Genomic DNA, 27,451 nt, shown 5'->3' on the forward strand with positions numbered 1-27,451 from the left:
TAAATAATTACATGTTTTATCGTTTCTGTTTTCTTCTCAAAATTATTTTAAAATGAAAGATGTTTATAAAAGGTTCTTCGTATTACAATTTTTATATTATAGGGGACTTGGTCTCAACAGAAATATTAGGTTAACTTGTGAATATACGACAATCTACTCGATTTATTTTATATTCTTCAAATATACGTATAATTTTCAACAACCGGCAACGTTGCGAATTCAAATCATTTTGCGCATGCCAGTACTCTCCAAAATTAGATTCTTGTATTGTGAACGGCTTGGAGGAACTCTTGCTTTTGTTTTAACTCTTACGAAATCACGTTTGATTAGCACAAGTGAAAATATTTCACTAAAATCACCAGATCGTATTAATATGTTTCGCAAACCTTTCACCACCATATTTATTTAATATCAACTCGAATCTCCAAGATTTTTATTTGTCCGCCTCTCCGGGACCCGAAAGACAAACAAAACAAGACGACGTCTTCCTACTCATAGTGTTAATCAGGTTCTACCAGATTAGCGAAGGAAAAAACCGCATCGAAAACCTTAGCAGATCGCATCGAAAGCCATTAACAATTATCGAACTGGTTCTGAATGTTAAATCGGGAGATAAACGAGACCAGTATCAAGTTCATCTATTTTCTCATCGATATGAATTAATCCCGCCGTCTTAAGTGACTCCACGAGCAAAAAGATTTCGTTGCTCTTGCAGGAAACGATCGTTCGAATGATATGCAACATATTAAGTGGTTTAATTAAAATGCGGTGCTTCATATTAACACGTAGACGAGTCTGTCTATGATTGCCTATAGATCGATTCGTGGTTTTTTTTTCGTACGTATAAATAGCAGTGGTTGAATACGAACTAATAAAAATAACAGTAAAAAAAACAACAATGTCCGATTATATAATGTATTCATGATAGAAATCAATGACTGTAATGATTCATTATTTTATGATCATTTAGAAACAGTTCATTAACCATAATTACGTTTTTCTTTTAGTCGTTTATCGTAAAATATTCAGTTTTGTAAATGAGTAAAAATTGATTATTCTAACCACAAAATATAGAGAGATAGAATGGGAAGTTAAATAGGCACAATCATAACTTTTCTCACTTTTAGTTTCCTGACAAACCTGCAGAACAAGTCGAATCTTACAGGCCTATTTCGCTACTACCTGCAATATCAAAGCTATTTGAGAAACTGATATATAAACGTGTTAAACATTTGGTAACAATACCAGATCTCCAGTTTGGTTTTCGAAATCACCATTCTACTATCGAACAAGTGCACAGAGTAACTGCGGCTATTAAAAGAGCGTTTGAAGAAAAGAAATACTGCCCTGCAATATTCCTGGATGTCTCACAAGCTTTTGATCGGGTTTGGCATTTGGGATTAATCTGTAAGATGAGCAAAATGTTACCGCGTAACTATTGTCAATTGCTGGAGTCATATTTATTCGGAAGAAAATTTAGAGTATCGCACGAAATGGCGTTCTCGACATTTAAAAATATCTCGGCTGGAATTCCACAAGGTAGCATTTTAGGACCTCTTCTCTCTCTGCTCTACACTGCTGACATTCCAACAACAAAAGAAACACTTCTTGGAACCTTTGCTGACGACACAATTATTATGGTAAAAGATATATCTCTGCCTAGGGCAATAGAAAAAGTGCAAGTGGCAGTCAACAAAATCTACAAATGGACAAAAGATTGGAAAATTCAACTTAATAGCTCCAAATCTGTACACGTTAATTTTGCATTAAGGCGAAATAATAAAAACTTAATTATATCATTCAATGGATGCCTGATTTCTCAAGCAGTATCAGCAAAATACCTTGGAATCCCATCTTGACGGTAGATTAAATTGGAAGCGTCACGTTAGACAAAAAGCAAAACACATTAGAACCCAAAATAAAACAACTATACTGGTTAGTCGGAAGATACTCTCAACTTGATCTAAAATCAAAGAGGTTGATCTATAATACAATTATAAAGCCAATTTGGACCTATGGGGTGCAAATATGGGGTTGCACTAAAAATTCAAATCAGTTAGTCATACAGCGCTGTCAAAACAAGATTCTTCGATTGATTACCAATGCCTATCCCTATGTAACCAATGAAGAACTGCACGATGACCTGGAAATCAAATGGATTTGCGAAGTTGTGCAGGATTTCGCCTTGAAACACGAAAGAAGATTATTAAATCATTCTAACGTGGAAGCAATACAACTGCTGGACAGCGCACAGGATGTCAGGAGATTGAAACGAACAAAACCATACGAACTTGTGTGAACATTTAGTGTGTATTATTAGTGTAAACTATAGCTATAAGGTAATAATTAATAATTAATTATAGTTTTATAATTGAGGAATACATACTGATGTATTTTCTCGCACTCGTCTTGCTTGTTAATTAATCCAAGCACATAGGAAAAGTTGTAATAAATTAATTGTAATAATAATAATAATTAAGATTGTACTAAGCGTATCTAATAAAGATGTTATAAAAAAAACTTTTAGTTTGAATCAACAGAGGGTCAGAGGTATAAAAGCAAGAATAACCGATATTTCTTTGCCAAGTGATGATCGGTGACGCAGTCTACTCTCGTAAACAGATTTCCGCAAGGTGCTCCACTAGACCTAGCCCTATTCAACCTCTAAAGGTAATCATCATAAATATTGACACATTTACATTGACACACACTTTTTATTCAGATGATACCGCTTTTTCACAACCGGTTATACTCCCGAAGCTATTCGCGACAGACTTCAAGTCCAACCGAAACAGGCGATTGCGTGGTAGAAATTCTGGCGGATGCAGTTGAATCCGAGCAAAGCTCATGCTATTCTGTTCCACCGCAAGAGGGAGTTTCGCGCCTATCGCCTCCAAATTGATAAAGCCCCTATCCCCTGGCTACAGAACCAATAACGTGTACTACTATTTCCATTCCTCTACAGAAAAAGTAAACTCCCAATCCCCAAAAAGCGACTACAAAATGCTAGTCTCTACGAAGCACATGTGTGGTACAGGTAGGTCTCTGAGAGACAAGTTGAACTACTGCAACTGTTCCAATCCAAAAAAGTCCTCCTCGCGTTACTCAATGCCCCATGGTTTATGAGGAACGTCAACACTCACCTCGAATAAGGCATCCCGTTTATGTGTAAGGTTCTCCATAGGCGCCTTAGAACACGACAACACCTTGACTAAATCCCTACTCATATACAAACTTCGGTAGTAAATCAACTACGACAATCCCAGTCGTAACCCAGGGTCGCCCGCAAAAAACTTCACTAACCCGAACCCGAGCGACATCAGCAAAAACCATTTGGTTCTAGCTGGTCATCATGGCATAAGAAGAAAAAAAATGTCATTGCCCTACGCTTTGACATGAAATTTTGTAGGATATCTGAGTTTATATTAGTTATTTTTTATATAATTTTAAGGAAATTTGTTATTAGGGCGTCATTTTTACAAAATTTTAGGTAAAACTTCCCAACAAAATTGTTGTTTACCAAGATATTGTGATGGTTCAAAATAGAGTGCATTATTTTACAAGAGCTCCTGCTCTAGCCTAGAAAATCTTTTTTAAAAGCAAACATTGATAATGATAACATATATCTCATGGATTCTTACGCATCAAGCTTGCAAACAGGAATATTTAGCCTTTGCATTTCAAACCAGATGATCATAGTCCAAAATGAGGAACAGTACGGCTTAACCAAAATGCAAATACTAGTTGTAATTTAAATAATAAGGCATTCATTATGGTCTACATAGATAATTGAATTGGAATAGATAGTATGTGTATACTTTCAGACTTTTGCATTAACATATCGAAAAGGACTATATGACCACAAGTTTAGTGTCTTAGAATTAATTAGAATCTCCAAAAATATAGAAATATATTATTAGAATCTCCAAAAAATTTAGAACATTGTAAGCAATAATTACTATTGTTATTATGTTGCTTAAAAATGATTTAACGATGCCAAGAACCTCTTTTAATGCATTAATGAATGATGCTATATATCGATGTTTTCTTATTAATTATCAAAATTATATACAACACTTAATTTAATTAATATTCATATTACCCTTCATATTTTATGTCAGCAAATGGACATTCCTCAAGAGGACATTATAATAAGAAAAATAATAATTAAGTGTCGTTTGTTTTGGTGTCGATAGAATTTAAAAAGGCAATTTGACGTATACATCATATTAATTGTTTAAAACATTGATAAATGTCCATTATTGTTAAATGAACAGGGAATGATTTACATATATTATATTTATTCCAATTTAAAAGTATATTAAACGAGTTAATAAAAATTTTCTTAAATTTGTTAAATATAACAATTATCAGATTACATTGTGTTTTTTTTATGCGTTCTGAAAATATTTCATTCAACTAGTATTTAAATAACTTTTTTAAATTAAAATCCTTTTTTAAATTTCGTTTGAAATACGTCCGCTTCACGCGCCCTCTGGTGATTAAGAAGCATAAAATTGGGCTACAACTTTATATAGGGAAGATCATCTTCTATGTATCTTTATTTTATGATCAACCAGCTGACATAGATAATGCAAGATCATAACCTTCCTAACGTTAAGTTTCAAAAAACACCTATCAAAATTGGATGGCAATTTATTGTTTAATTTAAAAATTGCAATGGTTTCAAATAAAATTCCTTATATTCAAGACAATGCTCCGTGTCACAAAAGTTGATCAAATTGAAATAATTGTGCTTCGTATTGCTTTGTCACCCAGTGACCACAAACTGAAATGAAGAAGTGGTTGTTGATGTCGAAGTCTATTTTAAAAATGATGACCAGTCGTCCTACCAAAAAAGTAATAAAACATATTTTTGAATTTAAATTGATACGTCGTATTTTGAGTTTTAATGAATGTTGAATTAGTAGTTGGTTTGATGTTTCAGTGCAACCCCATATTTGTATCCCAAAGGTACAAATCCAAATCTCTTTGATTTTAGGTCAAGTTGAGAATATCTTCCGAGTAATCAGTCCAGTTGCTTTGTTTTGAGTCCGGTCTGCTCTGCTTTTCGTCCAACATGATGTTTAGACATATAATTAGATTCTTGTCAACGCAACGCAAAATTAATATGGACAGATTGACTTGTTGACTGTCACTTGTACTTTTTCTATAGCCTTAGGAAGAGATATAACTTTTGCCAAAACGGCGTATGATACCTAATAAAGCAGCTGAATCGAAAGTCACTGTCGTTTTGTGATCTAATTCTAATTATCTATAATAAATTACCAATTATATATCGATTAAATGTTGAGGTACAAAAATAACTTATAACCATAAAACTTGAGATAAATCGTTTATTTAATATGCATTGTTCTGCATGAATGAAGTACACATTACTCACTTCAATTACTTCTTCATTCAAATGAAGACGGTATAACAATAGCTGAATATAAAGCAACAATCGGTTACAGTTTTACAGTTATACTGTGTCGCCTACCTTACATAATATATTCGTAGGGCTTATGGAGTTCTACGTTATGTGCATAACAAATGATATAAATTATAATTGTAATAAGAAACACATTGGGGTATTTCATTAAAACTAAATAAAATTCATAGATTTTTAAGACTCATTTAAGGATATTCAGGAATATAAGTATCAAAGTGTAGTAGAATATAAAAAAACTTACCAATATCAGATGGTAAGTTAGCTGCTCTGGTTGGCGATAGCTGAAATAATAAAATAAATATCAAAACCACATAATAAATTATATAACACAGTTCTTATTATTATGTTTAGTGCGCTTTCCGAGATCATAACATTAATGTATGTAATATATTAGGTACTTGCATATATTTTGATACATTTTTAATTTTAAAATTCCTTTATTGAAAAATGGGGTCCAGTTCTCATCGCCAGTCACAATATGCCACAGAATAGTCTTCTTTTTGCCTGGCAATCAATGAAACAGACCTTGCCCGTAGTATGTGAGTCTTTAAACAATTAATTCATCAACTGTTAAGCTGTCTGAAAATTCTTTAACATTTTGTAACTAAAAGTGTTGCAATCCATTATCTTAGAACTTTTTTTTTGGTTCTCCAGGTGGTTCTTTGTCGTCGACATAAAAATTATCACTTTTAATTCACTGCAACCCAAACCGACGGTTGAGATATGACTGAGCACAATTACCATAAGTATCTAAAAGTTTTTACTAGCCTCCACAAAAAATCTTCTTCAGATCAAATGATAAAATAGCCGGCTTGGTTGACACAGTGGTAAAGGCGACAGGATGGTCCTCCTACTGTTGCGAAAGTCGTGGGTTCGAATCCTGCGGGGGCCTGATCGTAAATTTATGTTTATGATTGTTTAACATTTGCGATTCTCCTTAGGCAAGATTGTAAAATCCGACAAGGAAAATGATCCCAGTCACGCCAGTAACCCGGCTGGGTAAGACCGGATATCTTCTGAGATGATTTCTAGGTTGATCACTCGCCATTCGGTAAGCTTAATGCCGAGGACCGTGGTTCGGAGCCAACATTAAAGTGTAGGTCCAGTCCAGATAAACCCATAGTTGGTAAAAAGGAGACTTTAAAATATGTAAAAAGAAATATTTAAAATTGACTGGTAATTGCTTTTCAATTGACCTGTTACAGTTATTGTTAGAAATACGAATGCGTAAAATCACAATCACTTATATGTTGAAATGACTTGCTTAGACCTACTGGGGTAGCCAAATATCAAAACCCATACCAATTGGATTATGTTATTTGGCCTCTTTAGTTATTTGTTTAGCCTACTTGTTTCTATTGATCTCTATATGACTGGAAATCCAGGTGTTTGTAATGCTTCTGTTGAGCCTTTTGACGGTGAGTTTTGTAAATACACAACCACTTGTGGCTAAAGGATATAACGTTGTTCAAGTAAATGGCATTCACTGAGTCTGAGTAGACCATCCAATCATTTCATACCTAAGCACAATCCATAATGCCACCAAATAGCGGAAAAATGGTTTGTTTATACAGCGTAGTAGATTTACAATCAATATTTCATGAAATTTGCCGTATCAACTGAAAAATATAATAATCTGAAGATAAAGCGTCTTGTAAATCTGATAGATGATAATTTTCCACTACTTGTTTTGTCAGCAAAACATCTTTTTTTCTCATCGGTAGTTTCAGGTTGTTTTGGTGATTGTAACATTATACGCGTTTGATACCACCAAATGCGAATGTTGACCAAATTCTTTATTTGATGGTTAAAGTTAAATATTTGATGGATTTTGAGATAAAAATGGAAAATACAATAGACATTAACACTTACATTACTTTTGCAGACATGGTTTACTGATTTTAAAATATATACTTTTTTGAAATTTACTTAAACAAATATAAATGTATTTTAAAAAAATACGTACGTGTTTTATTGGTTCAGTGATTTTTAACGTATCACTAACTCACTGTAAAACAAATTTATACACTTAAATAATTTTTGTTTCATTATAGTTGGCAATCAACCTTGACAATTAATGGTATATAAATGGTGATTATGTATACTTGTAATTATAACGTGTACTAGTGAAGAACGTCTATTTGTTGATATTCTTTTATGAAATTGTTGTTGAATTAGCCATCGAAAGATTAGATGTTTGTTTTAAATTTTATAGTGCTCTAAAACACATAAATGCAATATATTTTTAAGTATTTTTATAAGTAAATCTTTGTTGTAATTCATAATTAAACATATCTTTTAATAGACGAACTTGCTGATGTTTAGTAATATTTTCTGTATCAAATGTTAAAGTTTGTGTTTAAATAATTTGTGTTAAGTTGTTACAAAATGAGGCAAGAAAAATCGAGTGCTTATTTCATCAAAAAGGTCCCTCTACGGTTAAATACGATTACATTTACAGATAACGTTTCCTTTATATTTATAAGAGTACTGTAAGAGTACTTGTCAGCCATTTAAATGCCACTCTGATCACTGTGAAATGATGGAGCCATGTTTCATCCTTTGTCACATATCGAGACAAAAACTCGGGTTGATCATCTTCAAACACTGCTCCGAATCATCAACTCGTCGTTGTTTTTGGTCAAATGTGAGCTCGCACGGTACCCACTTTGCACAGAGCTTTCCCATACCTAAATATTCGTGAATGATATGATGTACACGTTCAGTTGATATCTTTAGAGTGTCTGCTATTTCATTCAATTACATTTTACGGTCATTCAAAATCATTTTGTGGATTTTTATATTTTTAATATTTTCGTCGGTAACAACCTCTTTTGGGCGTTCACTGCGTTCACCGTCTTCGGTGCTCATTTCACCACGTCTAAACTTAGCATAGCAATCCTTGATGATTGATTTTTCTAGGGCAGTGTCCGGAAACTCGACATCATGCCAAGTTTTTGCTTCAACTGTATTTTTTCCCTTCAAATATTTTATCAACTCGCGAATTTCCTTTCTGTCCATTTTTTTCACAATAACAAAAGTTGCTTCACTCAAAATGTTATAATTCACAAACTAATGATCCGACAGCTGTCAAATTTATATACGAATCTTTTGAAGGTTAGGGCTAACTAAAAAACATATGGATTTAATTCTAGTGGCGCCATCTATGTATCAGGCCGGGGACTTTTCAGTTGATCTCTTACTCACAACCTCTGACATATTTTGCTCATGTATGATGTATGTATGATATACTCTTATGAATTATCATTTATACCTTTGTTTTGTTGTATTGATCAAGTCAATGATGATCTACGTTTGAAATTATTAAGACATCTTTGGACCCCTAGTAAAAGGTATAATTTTAAAAATGACGTTAACCTTGATTCTAACCCAGCTTTCCGACATGAATGACTTACAACATAAGCATGGTTAGCTTACTCAGCTATATCAAAAGGACCTTTATGTAGGATATAAATTTTATCTCGACCTCCAGTGTACTGCGGTTTACAAGGACAGTTTATAGTTTCTCCTTGACTGAAATACCAAATAAGGGCTATTCATTTATGAGGAGGTCAATCATGTCTTTTTTTCTGCTATTGAATAATCATATGCAATTGCTCAAGATACTCTGTTTTATCCAGTGTTATCTGAAGTAATCAAAATTGGTTTAACTATTCCAAGACTATATTAAGATTCCTGTGAAGGTAAAAACAGTTCAGCTATATTCTTAGATGTATCACTAGCCTTCGATAACTTATGCCATGGTATAAAATGTTCATAAACTTTACACTGAACGATACACTGAACTGTTAAAGTGTTACATTACAGCCACATTGTTTAGAGTCAAACAAAATGAAGCCCCATCTACAGTAAAAAACGCTAAAGTAGGTGTACTACAAGGAAGTGTATTGGGGCCTATTCTTTACCTACTCTACACCTATGATATACCACAAATGGAAAGTACATTTGCTGATGATACTGCGATTCTTGCTGTCAGAGACTATAGCGAAGAAGCTACAAGAAAATTACAGCAGTCATATAGCAACAAAGCTGAAACAAACATGTAAAAAAGAAAAGGAAAGAACTAGAAATCCAATCTAGAAAAATGTATTAGTTAATTGAAAGAAAATAACATCAGCATATAATAAATTGCTATCACACAAGCAAGTATTGAAACCTATATGGATAGATGGAATTCAGTTATGGGGATGTTTCGCGAAAACTGATATAAATATAATATAAGTTTTCAAAAACAGTCCTGAGAAGTGCTGTAAGTACACCCAGATACTACAGGACTACTTACTTGCATCGAGACCGTCAGATACCAACTGTCAGAAATCATGTACTACAACCCTTGGATAACACACACACTCAAAAGTATCAGACCATTTGATCGTGTGTAGTGTAGTGTAGTGTAGTGATGTGAATTTACTAGAAAAACAGCAGTACTAATACATAAACACTATTACACCAAAAACAAAGATAGAGCCGATGTATCCTCCTAGATATATACCTAGATTTAAGATAAATTGGTAATCAGTAAGCAATGGTAACTTGATGATCTCATGCGATAGATGTCCGACAATTGTTCAGCTGTTTTAAATTGTACGCCAAACATAAAACCCAAGATTTAGAAAACCGATAGTGGATTATTAATAAAGCCTAATCGCGGAAGAACATTATTTTTCGGTTTATGGCGAGGCTGCCAGAGAAAAACAAAGACCATAAATTTATCTGGAAGTAATTGTGTAATTGTACACGATCCCTCGTATACGAGGGCGGTACCGACCCACGGTTCGTGAATTTACCGTAGTCAAGGCAACCAGGATCTGTTACGTCACTATTTTCGCGTCTGCAAAATGAAATGTCTCGACTCAAGGCTGTCTCCATATAAGAGCCTTTAACAATGATTTTATTAATGGTGTTTTTTTCTTAGATCTACCCACATGTTATTTTTACAAATAACCAGCAGTTATTCCTAAATGATTTCAAGCAGAACTTACCAAAAGGATAAAGGCCATAATCACTTGCAGCGGTACCTTGGCGTCAAGGAAGGGGTTTCGGGAATGTATCAGTCTTAGTGTGCCCTGGAGCAATAAGTAATACGTGAACATAAATGATGATACATATTTATTGGTTAAAAACGCATCAACAGTCGGTCATTTCGGTCTCATAAGCCAGAAATGACGTAATTATCGCTCGATTATTTTACTCTCCTCAAGGCTGCCATCGGTACTGACCCAAAAATGACCGACAATACTTTCTTTTTTTTTCTTTCGCTTTTAGAAAAACACTACACCTTTTATAAACTCATTACATAACCTAATATTGCATTACATATAATAAATAATCGAGTTTCCCGTCTCATCGACTGTTGATATCTTTACGACAAAATTGTGTTATTACCTTCATAGTGACTATCCTATATATCTCCTTATATCAAGAATTACAAATCCGTTTAAAAGCAAACAAATATATCACAGCAGATAAATATTATATGGGCGCATACACAAACTTCACAGGGTCGTACGCACGTCTAAAATATGTAAAAAATTTCGAATTCCCGGCTTAGTACGATTGATGTCCATATTAACGCACGGCTATTTTTTTGGTGTTGTTTCTTCGGATTCAAGGATAACGAACGATACGTGTGCCCACCGTAATGTTTTATTACATGCTGTCAAAAATTGCGTAAAAATAAACGACTAACGAAAGCAAGTGCACCGCCGCCACCGCCAACTTCTCGCTCGTTTTCGTGATTTCGACTGTCTGCTTCGGTCGATCGCGATAGCTTTGGTTGAAAGCAAAAGCTGCGCTAGCCGATGCGCAACGTTGTCGGATGTTGTTGAACTTACGGAGGACCGTTGATCGACGGTGAAGGAACGACAGGAAACTCACATCCCGGCAATTTATCGCAGGATATTAGATGTTGTGAATGCCTCAATTTGCGAATAATAACCAACCATGATTCATATGTGCGATATATGTTAAAATAATTCCAAGAAATATTTCTTTTCAAGTTAATGAATACACACAAAGCAGCAAAAATTATTAAATTAGTTCATATAAAAATAGAAACATCACCTATAATTAAAACCCCCTAAAAATGACCCTTATTAAATATTGAGAAGAACGTAATCGAAAACTGTATTGTTTATATTTCTGCAAATCTGCAAAACAATTTCAATTTGTTTAATAACTTGGATCTGAATAAATTAATATAATATGCAAAATAATGAAGCTTAGGCTACTAAACATACACTGTTCACTTACAGCCCCATCTATAGAATCTCCTCTAATATATTTATATAAAACAGGATACATTTTTATCTGCTAAAAGTCACATTATTTTAGGTTATTCGTTTTTGTCAGTCATTGTCTTTATCAATTTTAAAGTAATTTATAACTAAATATATATATAAATCATGGGCTCTGTAAAAACTGTAACGGATGAAGCAAACTTCCAATCGGAATTAGCAAATGCTGGTACGAAACTTGTTGTTGTTGACTTTACTGCTACATGGTAAGCATTATTCTGTATACGTTAGATATAATTTAACGTTTCATAATTTACAGGTGTGGGCCTTGCCAGAGAATGGCTCCGGTTTTCCAGCAATATGCAACTAAGTATCCTAAGGCTGTATTTCTAAAAGTTGATGTAGACCAATGTCAAGAAACTGCAGCTAGCCAAGGTGTATCAGCCATGCCTACATTTATCTTCTATAAAAACAAGGTATACATAAGTCCATCCTATGCACATGAAGATATAAAAAATACTATATTTAATTATATATAGGCCAAAATTGACAGACTACAGGGTGCAGATCCAACAGGTTTAGAAGCTAAAATTCAACAGTTTTATGGATCAGAAGATGGAGAGGACTCTGAAGGGGTTGCTGGTCATGTATTGAAATTAATTTGTTTTTTTTTTCATAGTATCTAATATCTATTATTTTAGATGGATCTTTCACCTTTTATTACTAAAGCTCAATGTGAATGTTTAAATGAAAGTGATGAACATCCGTTAGCTCATGCTTTGACCAGTTCAGGAGGATATTTGGAATCAGATTGTGATGATCAACTAATTATTTCAATTGCATTTAATCAATCTGTCAAAATTCATAGTTTGAAAATTAAGGCACCTTCAGATAAAGGGCCAAAAAATATTAAAATTTTTATAAATCAACCACGAACATTAGATTTTGATCTTGCTGATAATTATACATGTGTACAAGCCTTACAGTAAGTATTTCAGCAAATAAAATTACAGTTTATTTTATTATTTGCTTTTAATTTTGTAGACTGACACCTGAAGATTTAGAAGGAAATCTAGTAAATTTAAGATATGTAAAGTACCAAAATGTTCAAAATATTCAGTTCTTTATTGAAGACAATCAACATGGTGGTGATGTAACACAAGTAGATCAATTAACTATAATAGGATCACCAATTAATACAACTAATATGGGAGATTTTAAAAGAGTAACAGGAACAAAAGGAGAAAGCCATTAACATTTATTCTATCTGATCGGCTTTATAAAATTTTTCATTTTTTTTTGTATAAATTAATATTAGAAAATAAATAAAATGCCTAGATATATAATTTTAATTATGAAAAAAATAAAAATTTCCAAGGCATGAGGTTTGTTTCAATACTGCTTGATATAGAAATATTATAGAAAATGTAAAAGAGTGGACCAGTGTCAGCAGTAACAACTGGAATTGATACAAAATATACCGTTACATATTTTTATTTGCCATAACAGTTATGTACATAATGATTGCTACCGTTTTGACTTCCGACGCCTCTGATCCATTTGTAACGCATTAATATTTTGTTTGGTTTCTTTTTTAATTTGTTTAACTTGCTTCTCTATTTTTTCATCCTTATATATAATGTCTTTATTCTCTGTATCATTCTCCTCAAATATATTTTTTATATCCATTAATCTAGATTGTTTATTTAAAGAAGAGAATTGAAGTCTATACTTATCAGAACTGTTTTTATTCTGAAATAGTCTTAGTAAACCTTTCTGATTTGATTGGTTCTCACAAGATTCTAATGTCCAAGCGGCGTTTCTAACTTCCACCTTAAATCTCTCTAGTTCTTCATAACTCACATTTTTACTGACATTTAAACCCCTTTCTAGAGGATTAACTATATATAAAGCGCTGTGTTCAGGTTTCATTATGGATACTGCTTCATTTAAACATATTGCCTTAGTATCAAAATCAAATTGTGAATAAAATTCAAAAAATTCTAGTAGCAAACTTTCTAATGACTTGTCATTTTCCTTTTTAAACTGAAGTCTAGTAATATCTCTTAAAAAGGTACAATTAATACCATCTTCAGTAACAAATTGTTCTGTTTTATCTAAAAAAAAAACCATTTAAACTTATGCAACTAGCTACACACTATAATTATGCATACCAGCTAATTTTACCAAAGTATTTAATGTTGGCAGTACTGGTGGAGAGTGTAAGGGATTTTGTAAAAATGCTAATGCTAATAGAGTCAGTGAAAAGTTAGTTATCCATCTACCTGGGGATGAATTTGTTAAAGAAGTTTCTTTTGCCCACTTGCGAATCGTAAATATTAAAGGCCTAACACGATAATCTATTTCACCCATAATATATAAAAAGTCAGACATATATACACCACTCCTAAAAATATCATTACAATAAGCTATCATATAAAAATAATTCCCTTACATGTTTGTCATTGATAAATCACATTCTACATTGGTTAGTTGCTGATAATATTTAATAATGGGCACTCTAGCTTGCAAAATTCTCCTTACTTGTCCACATCCTGGTAGAAATAAATTAATTAAATCACCTAATGCTTCCATATTTCTTTGATTAGTGCTTCTTTCTGTACCAGAAGCTGCTTTGCAATGATAAACTAATCTACTTTCTGCATTTTCCTGATAAAAACATGGTTTAAATACTATTCATTGACATTAAAATATATCAATACATCTCTATTTGTTAATCTTAACACTATGTCCAAATCACATCCCATTTTTCCGAAGCCATTAACAGATGATCCAAAGGGATATGCAGATATATTTGGAAACAGGCCTGATATAGTATTTTCAACTTGTTTAGAGCTCAAAAATCTTAATCTAAGACCAACATCATTTAGTCTAGTTAACAGATATAATTCCTGCATTTGTGCTGAAACCTTACGACTTATATTTTATGGAAATTATAGTTATTATTTTAATAAAATTTCTTACCGTATCACAGTGATTTAAAGCAGATTTCAAATTATTTTCACTAATAATACTGCTGCCATTTTCTATAGACAGCTTTATGTTTCTATTCTGTTTTATTTTAGATAGTTTTCGATTAGATGCTCTAAACCACAAAAATTGTGATTGTACTGGTATAGCTTGATGATCATTAATATGTGTACTAGTTGATAAAATATTTTTCACATCAGCTTCATTAGAAAATTCCACCAGAATATAATGCTGAAATAAGTATATTAGTAATATACATCCACATAATAAAAGCATTTGATTGATTTTATCATCATACCATTTGTTCTGGACCTTCAGCATAATGTAACATATCTGTAACATTACCAATTGCATTGCAATATGAATATAATTCTTTATAAGAATGAGCAGACTGCACTTGTACTAAAATACTTCTTGCAGCTTGAGTTCTTCGAAACTCAATCATATCCATAAACCGACGAAACTTATTAGGCTTAACATCTTGTGATACTGAATGAAATAATATACAGTATATTTACTCAGGTACATATAATGTAATCAAATAACATAAAAAATTATATTACCTTGCTGACAGTACGATTTGAAACTATTAAAACTGTAAAGAGTGTTTTTGTATCCAAATTTTACTATATTAGTACCAAATCTATAATGGATAACCATTGTTATAGTTTTATATATTAATAAATCTTTCAAATAAAAATAAAATATAAATTGTTTTATACATTTGATATATATTTTTCAATACTATAAATGCATTTTCCAGAAATTGTCTTTTGAGGTTAGTTAACTTATTTAAACTATCCAAAGTAGGTTATTTGAACCAAAATGGTCGGAAACACTATATACATACAGATTAAAATTCTCCTAGAATGTTTTTGATGCCATCTATTAGCGATAGCATGAAAGGAGAATGAGTCACATGACCGTTAATGTCATTGTTTTTAGAGGGGGAGAAATATGTCAATGAAAATGTTTATGTCAAAAGAAGAGCAGTTTCGTGACAGTTTATGAAAATTTGTCCATAATTTTTGAGCTTTCTAGAAAAACTATGCAATTTAGGTTTATAAGGCTTCATTGCGGGTGTGTTTCTTTTCGTTTTAGTGTTATTGTGTACTAAGGAAAATGGCCTCGGGCGACACGTTAGAAAGTATTGAAGTTTTGCAGTCTAATTCAGCGTTAAATATGAACAATTCCAAGGAACCTCCTGGAATTGACGAAGCTGGTGCTGGTGGCGAATCTGATGGTATGTTGTGTTACGGTTTGCGTTCATTCAAATGTAACCCACACCCATTCCTTTTGAAACATTTCTGTGTCAATACCTGACAATGGGCCTAATTTTTGCATTCTGAAAAATTTCCTGCAAACATTACTATTAATATTTTATTTCAATAAAAGCTTACATTCAAGAGAATGTACAACATTTTTCCTAGTATTCAATGTATTGTGAGTCAATGAAAATTCTCATTGCTGTCCTACCTTGAATTAGTTAAATTTATGATAAATTTTTTTTCAGACAAGGACAACACTTCAAATCTTCAAGATGTAAGTATTAAAATATTATGTTTATTTTAATTATTTTAATATAGGATATAATTAATAAATAATATTAATAATTAAAGACATACATTTCATATTTAGAATAGAAGTTAGCACTAGGAATATATTAAACATGTTGTTTATATTTTAATTGATATATTATATTGTATTTTTTAATTTATTGTGGTTCTATCAAAACCAGCTCTTATATAGATCAAGATTTAATTATAGTATAATATCCTCTTCAAACTATGGTAATTAATGTAATATAATTTTGTTTAAGTTACAATTTCAAAAGAAATGTACAGGCGTGGTTAGACATTTTACATTTCTTATTTAAACGAAACTGATGTTTCTTCCATAACTGATGTTCATATTAGATAAGACTAAGCATTTGATGAAACATAACATTAAACTTAAGCCTATTGTTTTGCTCACATTTAAAAACCTTACTAAAACGCTGTTTAAAAATGATTAGGTATAATTTATTACCACCAATTGTCTTAATTATCAGTTTAATTATTTGCGGCTATAATGTCGATGGTAATATAAATTATATTAGCGGTAAATCCAAAACAGAAAACAGGTAGCATTTTGCACAGTTTACTTTATAACCCTTAATGAAAGCGTGCTGGCGTCAGAAGTCTGACCGTAAAGAAATTAGTAATGCATTTTACAAGTATCCACCGAATAGTTGTACAAAAAATAAGTATATTGATTTTTAATTACAAATATAATGAAGTTTTATTCAGTTTCATTCTCAGACTAAATTAAAATCGATTTTTAAGGAAACATTTTCTAAGTTTAGAAGTTGCATTTATTTTTATAACAAACCAAATTCATTAAAAAGGGGCATTAAAAATTAGTCAGGATGCATTTCAAAAATAAAACGAACCTCACATAAATTAGAAAATAGGACACCTTGTAAAATGAGGTCGTTGTCACCGTATCCATCACAATTTAGAATTTATAGAAAGAAACATATCTTGGGATATTTTTAATTATGACTATATTTAAGGTGTATAATAATTATTTATTTTTGGTATTGAGTTAAATGTTTATATATGCATATATTTTTTTCGGAATTTTGGTTTTTTTATTTGAGAATTGATTAGGCAATAGTGTAGGAAATGACTCAGAAGACTTTCACGGAGAATAACTTGACGATATTTGACATATTACAAAACAGTGATTTAACCTCGTTTTTTTATACATAATCGATTTTTTATTCGTGCACTTATGAAATGCGGCCACTAAATGCCATCGTAAAATAATTTCTGGAAATAATTAAGTCGGTATACTCGTGGTTAATGGCGTGCCATTATCTTGTACCGGCCAATGTTTTATATTCCACCTTGAGTCTTACTCTGACCTTACCAGGATAATACCGCTTGAATATTCCGTTGATAAAATAGAATTTTTAATTTGGTTAAAAAAAGACTTGTTAATAGTAGGGTTTGATGATAAGAATGAGTAGTAATGTAATTTAATGCAACTTTGTAATTTTTTGCAATGTTAAGTTTTCCCTAACTTTTTCAAGTTTTGTTGATATGTTATAATATTTATATTAAGTAATGTTCATTATCCATTTTTAGCAACCACTACTCCGAAAGGAAGGTGTTCTCGGTTATAATATGAATTCAACATCAAATTCAACTCCATTTATATATTGGACAGTTTCTCTGCATCAAAATTACTTATTTTAATACTATTATTATATTTACCAGAAGTTTTCTAAGAATACAGGATTAACAGTTTACTAGGGCTGGCAGTAAATGGTTAAGTGCTACCTGCAGATGGTTTTTTATTGACTTTGTGTTGCTCTTGAACAATGAAAATTATGTTAATTAAAGTTCATTCAAACTTCAGTTGTTCAGTTATAATTCATCGTTAAATATGCCATCTATTTTTAGTAATTGCAGATAGTGTTTAATATAAATCAATATTTTTAAGGTAAAATATTAACAAATGTCGGTGATGTAGAAATGAAGTAATATGTAAGCCTTATCTAGGCCATCATGTTTAAATACACATTTTGGGTAATTTTACATATACTTTCATCATCGTTATCATAAATGATCTCTGCTCTATATATATTAATTCATCTTAAGTCAAACCAAGAGCTACAGTGTAATGTAATTGTGGGTCAGCTGTGCGAAATTCATTTCAAATTGACATACAAAGTAATTGGAGTTCGAGAAAAGTGACGTTGGTGGGGTGAGCTAATACATGTTAAAAATATTGTTATTATTAGTGAAACTAATTTATTTGTCATAGTATGATGATACGAGGTGTTGCAACAATATAACAAGACGAATGATCTAAATTTTGTTTTTTATTTTTAATGTCACCTCTATTCATATGCCGCGAAATCGATATTGTACATTCAAACAACACACAGGAAACAGTTCATTGGAGGACTTCTTCTGTGAGCTACACGGAACGTTGATCTTTTCAGTGTAGGAAAAAAATCCAAATTATATTATATTTCCTTCGTTGCCTTATATAACACTAATATTTCAGAAAACAACAAAAAAATATATCTTAAATTACTTAAGGCTATGACCATGACTAATGTCTACAAATAGGGGAGCGAAATAGGTAAATGGAAAATTTTTCTACAATTTTATAGGATCTGGTATACTTATGCACCTCATATGCATTATATATATTTTTAATTAGTTGTATGTTTTATTTCAGTTAAGTCGCCCTAACAATTAGTTTCTTTATGAGCTTATGTACATTGGTGAAGCTTGAGCCATTATAGCACACTAATATAGCATATATCACTTTGTATTCTTGTATTTATATCCATCACCTAATCTTATCCTTAACCACCATATGTAAGTCGTCAAATATGTTTTAATTTTATAGATATCATGACAATTTGACAATACTTCTAGGTACTTTATTTTGCACTATTATAAAATCAATAATATATAGGATTTTTTGTTTCAACCACTTACTATTTGGTGCAGGTTCATTCGGTCCAACACAATCAACTGCGTGCACCGCATATACGAATATGGATAACATGTGACTCCAGCAGACGATATAATGGCATACAGGAGGCTTTTAAATAAAACAGAATTTCACACAGCTTAATTTATTCCATTTCAATATCAACCTACATTAATTTTAAGGTTTTTTTTTCGACTAATTAAATAAACATTATGTATTATCATTCTTCATAATATATTTTATCCCATCGGAAGATAGTGTGTATGTAGATTATATATGTGCAAATTTTTAAGTAACATCAAGGAGCCTGTGTGTCTTTTTTCTAATATGGATGTATTATAAAATTTAATTAATGCTTTTAAATTGTACTAAAAAAACGAATGTATTACACTCCCTGTTTTAGACTCAGAAAAGTATAGACCCACCCACTTTTTCGAAAGTTTTTAAGAGAGAAAAAAAAGAACAGTAATCTTTCATTCTTAGATTAATATTAAATACAGATAATATCGTCCAAATCGTAACTGTTTAGGATGATTCACACACGGACATTATAAAATATTTCTAATTACTATTTAAAGGTATTACTCAGTTTTGATTGCTGTGTTAAAAGGCAAATGCGAAGTACGGTCATAGAATCACATTTAGTAGTGATTTTTTAAATTATTTTTATGATTAACGTTTTCGGATAAGACTCCTAAGGATCGTATGTTTTATTCAAAATATTGTGAGTCGAATTTTTATGGCAATTTTGAAACTGTAGGTGGATCGATCCAGTTTGTGATATCTTCATACGATATCCGACACTGCTCAGACAAGTTAATTGCCTTCGCTTGAAACAAGTAGTAATCAGAAGGAACAATGTCCAGCGAATATGGCGGGTAGGTTCATTTTCACCATTAGATATCGCTGACGAAAACACATACAAGCACCTAGGTTAGAATAAATGGGTTTAAATTAATTCAAATATTATTAATGTACAGTTGTCGAAGAAACTCATTAATTATTAAGATCTTGTGTAATGGGTGTGATGGAAAATTATGAAAAAACAGTACATTTTTAATTTTACAGCTTTAATTAATGAATAGTACTAAATTTGGTTGGCATTGGACAATTTTACAATGTACTTTCTATAGTCTGAAGAATATTGGAATATTTAAAGTCTAAACAATTATACAAGATATTATTTCTTTTAAATTGATTAAAAATTACGTTTGTGAAGAAGTAATATTCCTTCTAGTACTATACTGGGACTAAACCAAGCACTACTGCATAACTTTAGTGTATAGAATCATACTTAGAAAACATTGTGATTACATGTGGTTTACATGACGCATATGTAACATTTTTGGTTATGGGATGTAGATGATAATACAACCATTAGTTTTCCTGTTTATTCTGTATAAATAACACTATTAGATTAATTGCTTTGCTGCGAATTGACCATGACTCATCGAAGAATTCCCTATATTGACTGGTGCTAAGAAACTAGTGTTGTTCAGTTATCAGTTGTTAAAAAAAATCGCAGTCGGCAAACTTAACGCCCAGGACTGTAGACCCTAGTTGGTAAACAAGAGCCTCTAAAATATGTTTAAAAATATATATTGGAGCCCGTTGTACCACGCCTTTCAAATCTAGTTTGGTCTCTGAATAATAATATGCTGTCTAAATTATTTTTCTAAATAACAATTGCTAGATATTAAATAAATATTTTTATTTTTGTATATAGTGGTTTATATTATTTTATACATCGGGCACATAGATGGCGCTGGTTTTATTGCACTCACCGCTTTTTAAGTTAGTACTAACCTTCAAAAGAAAGCTGTTAAAACTTCATGATATTCATAAGGATTATGAGTTATTGTGGTAAGAGTTACAGTTACAGAGTTACTTCTTTTGTTATTTGCAAAACAATGGATCAAAAACAATGTCGTGTTTTAATTTTACACTGCTTCTTGATAGGAAAAAATACCGTTCAAGCGAAGCAATGGCTTGAAAAGTGTTATAAGGGCTCCGCTCCATCAGAAACAATAGTAAAACGTTGGTTTGCTGACTTCAAACGTGAGCTGGTAACACCAGAAAACATCATAAAGATATCAAAAGGACGTATTCAAAGTGAGAGCCGCGTTTGCTTACCGTTGACCAAAACCAAGAACGTGTTGATGATTCGGAGCAGTGTTTAGTCATGTTTAAACGTAACAAACTGGAATTTTTGCGTCGATATGTGACAATGGATGAAACCGTCACTTCACTCCGGAATCTTAACGATCGTCATCTGTGTGGACAGCAACTAGTGACAGACCTATTTTGAGGCAAAAGATAAATCGTTCTACAAAAGTGGTATTGAAATGTTAGAGCGGTGCGATTGTGTAGCTCTTGATGGAGATTATGTTGATGAATAAATCCAATTTCGAACAAATAAACGCGTTTTCTTTATTACGCCCTGGACTTTTCAGGCCCAGGCTTCACTTTTTAATATGTGTCATTCCGTCGAAGTGTAGACAAAATTTGTTTTCAGTGCGTTGGAAATGTCTGAATTTGTACAGAGTAAATCGTATTTGCGGGAAGTTTTACTTTTTTATTTCAATTTGAAGGTATTCCATCAAAAACCATCCATGGAGATCACTATCGATTACAATTAAAGCGTTGGGGCCAATCATTGACCGAGAAACCGCCGAAATATGAGTAAAGACACAACAATGTTATTCTTCAGTATGACAACGCTCGAGCGCATATTCCAAAACCGGTAAAAGCATATTTGCAAACATATGGGAAGTGCTACCCCACCCACCGTATTCTCCAAACGTTGCTCCTTCTGATTACTACTCGTTTCGACAGATGAGTCGTGACCTGTCTGAGCAGCGCCTCAGTTCTTACGAAGACGCTTCAAAAGATAAATGGTGCTTTCGAGATGGAATCCATAAATTGCCTGAAAGATGGGAAAAAGCTGCGGCAATCCATGGCAGGGGTGTCGGCCATCGAGAAAAATATTGATATTTGGATCCTTACAATTAAGTACCAAATTATGCTAAATCTTTTAAAATGAATTACCAAAATACACTGTTTATTAAAAATAATTAAATGGTATTTTATAATGTTTAAAAATCTATTTAATTTTTTTGAAAAAATATCGGCTTATTTTTGTAAGTCGGTATATCGTTCAAAAATTTTAATATTTTTTTCAAGAAATATACGAGTATAAGAATGATGTAAGTGTATTAATATTTTTTCGGGATCCGTAATCCATGGACTATACTTTGAATAAAATACATTTTACCGATTTTTCACAATAAAACTTTTAAACTTAAATTAAAAACAAGCATTGAGTTTTTGCGTGATAAGTGAAAATGGATGACACATGGCCCCATCATTTCACTGCGAAGTCCAATCGACAGTCATCCGAGTGGACTGCACACGATGAATCCGCTCTAAAGCGTGGGAAAACGCAACAGTCGGCTGGCAAAGTTATGGCGCCTGTATTTTGGAATGCGCATGGAATAATTTTCATTGACTACCTTGATAAAGGAAGGACCATCAACAGCGACTATTACATAGCATTATTGGACCGAAATCCCCAAAAAACGGCCGCATTTCAAGAAAAGAAAGTGCTGCTTTACCAAGACAACGCACCGTGTCACAAGTCAGTGAAAACGATGGCAAAAATCCATGAATTGGGCTTCGAATTGCTTCCTCATCCACCGTATTATCCAGATCTGGCCCCCAGCAACTATTTTCTGTTCTCAGATCTCAAAAAAATGCTCGCTGGGAAGAAATTTTCATCGAATGAAAAGGTGATCGCTGAATCTGAGACCTATTGTGAAGCAAAAGACAAATCGTACTACAAAAATGGTATCGAAAAGTTGGAGGGTCACCCTTGAAGGGAATTTATTGAATAAAAAAAATATTTTGCCAAAAAAATGTGTTTTACTATGGTAGGCCGAGAACTTTTCAATTGACCTGTTATAATAAATATTGAACGACTATTAGATCTTCGATTATATCGATTATGCCCAACTCTAAAATGAGTGAACATCGACAACACTAGAATGAAGCAAAAGTCTTACTATTTTTTGATCGCCGTATTATAATAAACTACCAATTATGAATATTTGTCATCATTTTGTGACGGAATAGATAATGAAATGATGCGCTCTTGGATCATAGCACCAATTTAGAAAATTCGAGTTATTCGCGGATGAAGTCAATTGATCCGATATGTTTGCCAACATTTACAGATAAAAATTAAATGGAACAAATCAATGGATTACGCTTATGAATGGTTTAGCTGTAAAGTCTCGCGCTGACAGTTTCGTTTCTGTTGAAATTAGTGTTAATTTAAGCGATTCATTGAAAACATATTCATATTTTTAATTGAGGTCTATTTTGCCTTGGAAAAAAGTAAAAATACTAAAAAGATTTTACTAATCTCATTTTGAAAGAATGCCAGGTGCATCAACGCAATATTTGTTCGATCGTATGAAAAACACAATGACGTACTAATTACTTTTATTCCCATTATATCGTGTTAAATCAACGGAGGCGAAAAAACAGTCTAACTAATAAACATTTTTAGGTTGAGAGTGTCTGTATGATCGTAGTTTCTTTTATCTAATAGGTCACTTGAAAATTTTCCGGCCTACCATAGTAAAACACATTTTTTTGGCAAAATTAATTTTTTTTTATGTAACATAATTCCCTTCAAGGGTGATACACTGATTATAGCGACCCTCCCACTTTTCGATACCATTTTTGTGGTACGATTTGTCATTCGACGAAAATTTCTTAGGTTAGGTGCATGTATTTTGATCAGTAATATCGATTGGTGAAAATATCAATGTAAACAATTGTTAAACATGTAATAAACGCTTTCCATTTGATATTATTGAATTATTTAATGTCAAAATTGCATATTCGACATTAATTATTTTTGTTGTTAGATTTCTCTGCTATCAAATACTCTTAGGAATTTATTATGATTCTGCTCCGTCATATGCCAATTATCAGGTTTGATGTCAATGACAATGAACAGCGTGAGAACATAAAATGTTCGAAACAATTAATTGCAGGACTTATTGGATGAAAATCGAGTTGAAACTCTCAAATAATTTTCAGGCAACTAGCTGTTGATGAATGTTTGCAAACGTTTATGTACGATGGGAAAGATCTAAATAGGAGAAAAATGGTGACCACACGAGTTGGATGAAAATGACATTTTGAACCGTTTCAACATCGCGGTTTCATTGCTTGCCTGGCAAAAAGAGTTCAAACTTATGTACATATTTATATACATATTTTATTTTAAAGCGTTTTTTTTTGTTAAAATGCTAAGCTTGATTATTTTTTACTTTTTAATAAGTTCCTTATTCATTTTTTGAAGTCGGTTCAATTTTTTTAAATAGCTTATTTTTATTAAGAGTTGTAGTGAAAAGTATGTGGTGTGCTAAAGTTTTGTCGCCAAGTAGGTATATATTGTACCAACTTTTCTCAACAAATGCTTAAAAAAATGCGAAAAAAATTATCAATATACATGCAAGAACCTAATATTTTTATCACCTCCATACTATAACGCTATTAGCATAGCTGTGACACCAATAACACCTAACAGTAAAATATTACTTTCTAGCCAGACCTCCCCGACTCTCTCTTTCGCCCGTTCTTCTCGTCTTCGTTTTGCGATAAACAATTGTTCATATTTTCCTTCAATTAAACGTTGATAAAACGAATTTTTCTCGTTTGTTTTCGTTGTATGCGACGGTCTTCGCGGGAGGGTCAAGACCGAGGTGTTTCTCCTTGATGTTATCTAAAGATGGGTTTATATTCGAAATTGTTTTCCTGATAAAGGCGTGCGTCATTGTATGGTTTATGTTTCGTTATTGTTTATTGTTTTTCGACGGTACGCTATTTTCGGACAAATCAACCGCAATTAATTTCGTGTTTATCTGATATTTCTAGGTTTAATTAGTCACTGGATATATTTTTATTGATTAACTTCTATTGGCGGTAACATTAGGAAAATAATGTTTTTCTCATAAAGTTGATCCTCAATATTTATGTTACATTTGGACCTACGAATTGTGTATGTTAATTGTTTTAATTATGCCAAAAGCATTCAGATTGTATCAGTGAGTTTTAGATATTTTTTTTCTATTATAACCATCACTCCATCGCTTATTTGTTACATTTTTATAACACAATCATTTATATGCTCAGCTTCCTTAATCTTAATACAAGGATTGCTTATTATATTCTCAGCCTTGGCAATACTAAGTGTTCCATCTGATTTCCAATTGAAAGTTTGACCTTTGCAAAAATGGTGTGAAAAAATGGAGTTGACTCGTGAACATTTTCGTGCGATGATTCTCAAGATAGGGGATACTTCGGCTTTTGGCAATGAAGCCCCATCGTTGGTCACCGCAAAACATTGATATAACGAATTTAATCGTAGCTCCAGTTCGCTCAGGGACACGAAAGTTGTCCAAAGTAGATTGTTGTGCCAGTAAATATTTATGTTGTGTGCTTAAAGATGTTGCAAGAACGTCATGTGACTTATCATGAGGTTGGGTCATGCTTGGGCATAGTACGACCTTGTTCGCGTTCAACATTTCAATACCACTTTTGTAGAACAATTTATCTTTTGCCTCAAAATAGGCCACAGTTTCAGCTATAACCTCTTCATTCGAGCGAAATTTCTTACCGGTGAGCATTTTCTTGAGATCTGCGAACAGCCAGTAGTTGCTGGGAGCCAAATCTGGCGAATACTATGGATGTGGGAGCAATTCGAAGTTCAGTTCATTTAGTTGCCATTCTTTTAATGTTTCTGGTTTTACCATATCATTTGGACGTCCACTGCGTTCTGCATCATCGGTATCTCTATGACCACGTTTGAAGTCAACAAACCAACGTTTTATTGTAGTTTCTGATGCAACGGGGTCTTTATAACACTTTTCAAGCAATTGTTTCGCTTGAACGGTATTTTTTTTCCATCAAAAAGCAGTGTAAAATTAAAACAGGAAAAGGTTTTTTATCCATTGCTTTGAAAACAACAAAAGTAGTTTAGACAAAGTTAACTGACAAAGTTATGAGTAGAATATCATGAAATTTTGCAGCAACTTGTGAGCTTTCTTGTGAAGTTAGTACTAACCGGAAAAGCGGTGAATACAATAACACTAGCGCCATCTACGTGTTAGGCCCGGGACTTTTCAAAAAGATGGTGCCGCTACTCATACGGCTAAAGAGCCTAAAGACATTGTCTTCTAGGTCGCCTCACTTCACTCCTTGTGCTGTTTTTTTTCGTTCTTTCTTAATATTTAATCGGAACTCTATTGCAACAAACCACAAAGATAACAAACCTTGAAATAACATATCACGCGACATCAATATTTCTTCACAAACTGTATATAAATTTACACCTTTACCTGCAGATTATTTTTGCGTAAAAATAAACCAGAAAAGAGTTAGTTATATTTTAAGTTAAATGAATTTTTTACAGTTTCCTTTATTTAAGATAATAGCCGCTCGTCGAGGCACTCAAAATTAGATCAGTATTGACAGCGCTATCAGATTATTCACGTAGTTACGGAATATGGGACGAAAAACCGTAATTATGCAACCAGAAACGTAACAAGGAGATTTCGCAACTTGGAATTAACATTGCTCATCGTTATATTCACTACACATTGGTCCTTCCAATTATTTCTAAGGTTATCAAGCAACCTTAGATAACCTCAAAGAAACTGTTTTTTTCGACGTAAAAATCTAAAATACAATTTGTTAAATATACTCTTGAATTTACAAGAAAATCATCCGTAATTATTTCATAGTCCTTATATAATTAAGGGGGTATATATAAATATATATATATATATATATATATATATATATATATATATAGCCCTTTAGAGAATATATGAGGTTTTTCGAAATTTAAATTATTTTCGGAGATATAGCTGTTTATAGTGGCGTGGCATCTAAAAACGAAACTTTAAACGTAGTTTTCGAAATTGTGGGCCTATAAATTAGTTTTAAAGCTTTTTTATTTGAAGCTTTGTTGTGAAAAATCGGTACAATTTTATTCAGAGTATTATCCATCGATGGCTGCTCTTTTTTTCTATCTTTCAGGCAACTTATGGAATCCATTGTTCGAAAGAACGGTGTATCTGTTGAGGTATCTCCCCACGAATCGATCTATTTTTTGGCATCTCAATAAGATGTGAAGCGCTGCTCAGACAGGTGACCATTCATATGTCGGAACAAGTAG

At 32.4% G+C, this 27,451-nt stretch overlaps 4 protein-coding genes across 36 annotated transcripts in view; 2 read left to right on the forward strand and 2 right to left on the reverse strand.

Moving 5' to 3' along the window:
* The window catches only part of pio (zona pellucida domain-containing protein piopio), a 65,376-nt gene extending 54,083 nt beyond the window's left edge, over positions 1 to 11,293 (reverse strand). Inside the window, exons 1-3 of the mRNA XM_076411521.1 lie at positions 10,859 to 11,293; positions 10,456 to 10,539; positions 5,694 to 5,733 (exon numbers count right to left, since the gene is read on the reverse strand). Coding sequence (XP_076267636.1) covers positions 5,694 to 5,733; positions 10,456 to 10,539; positions 10,859 to 10,864 — 130 coding nt within the window. The 5' untranslated portion in view covers positions 10,865 to 11,293. The remainder of the gene's footprint in view (positions 1 to 5,693; positions 5,734 to 10,455; positions 10,540 to 10,858) is intronic.
* Positions 11,294 to 11,795: 502 nt separating this feature from the next.
* Txl (Thioredoxin-like) lies at positions 11,796 to 13,090 on the forward strand. Its single transcript, XM_076411524.1, has 5 exons — positions 11,796 to 11,975; positions 12,029 to 12,185; positions 12,249 to 12,356; positions 12,411 to 12,694; positions 12,754 to 13,090. The coding sequence occupies exons 1-5, from the start codon at positions 11,878 to 11,880 to the stop codon at positions 12,962 to 12,964; spliced, it is 858 nt and encodes a 285-aa protein (XP_076267639.1). The 5' UTR covers positions 11,796 to 11,877; the 3' UTR covers positions 12,965 to 13,090.
* A 97-nt stretch (positions 13,091 to 13,187) lies between these two features.
* MTPAP (mitochondrial poly(A) polymerase) lies at positions 13,188 to 15,494 on the reverse strand. The gene is made up of 7 exons (XM_076411513.1): positions 15,264 to 15,494; positions 14,999 to 15,189; positions 14,695 to 14,931; positions 14,433 to 14,639; positions 14,165 to 14,379; positions 13,884 to 14,116; positions 13,188 to 13,826 (listed from the first exon to the last, which is right to left on the reverse strand). The coding sequence occupies exons 1-7, from the start codon at positions 15,358 to 15,360 to the stop codon at positions 13,237 to 13,239; spliced, it is 1,770 nt and encodes a 589-aa protein (XP_076267628.1). The 5' UTR covers positions 15,361 to 15,494; the 3' UTR covers positions 13,188 to 13,236.
* A 148-nt stretch (positions 15,495 to 15,642) lies between these two features.
* PIP5K59B (Phosphatidylinositol 4-phosphate 5-kinase 59B) overlaps positions 15,643 to 27,451 on the forward strand; it is a 46,922-nt gene continuing 35,113 nt past the window's right edge. For 32 of the 33 annotated variants that reach the window (XR_013006815.1, XR_013006816.1, XM_076411472.1 and 29 more), the window contains exons 1-2: positions 15,649 to 15,943; positions 16,214 to 16,242. Coding sequence is in view for 31 of the 33 variants with exons in the window: in XM_076411472.1 (XP_076267587.1) it covers positions 15,823 to 15,943; positions 16,214 to 16,242 (150 nt within the window). In the remaining 2 variants the exon portion in view is untranslated. Of the gene's footprint in view, positions 15,944 to 16,213; positions 16,243 to 27,451 lie in introns of all 33 variants that reach the window. The other variant, XM_076411500.1, reaches the window with a different exon arrangement.

Source organism: Rhynchophorus ferrugineus, unplaced genomic scaffold (genome assembly GCF_030347505.1).
Source record: "Rhynchophorus ferrugineus isolate W39M unplaced genomic scaffold, kcgeb_rfMv2 rfM8, whole genome shotgun sequence".
In the NCBI taxonomy this organism is placed as follows: Eukaryota; Metazoa; Arthropoda; class Insecta; order Coleoptera; family Curculionidae; genus Rhynchophorus; species Rhynchophorus ferrugineus.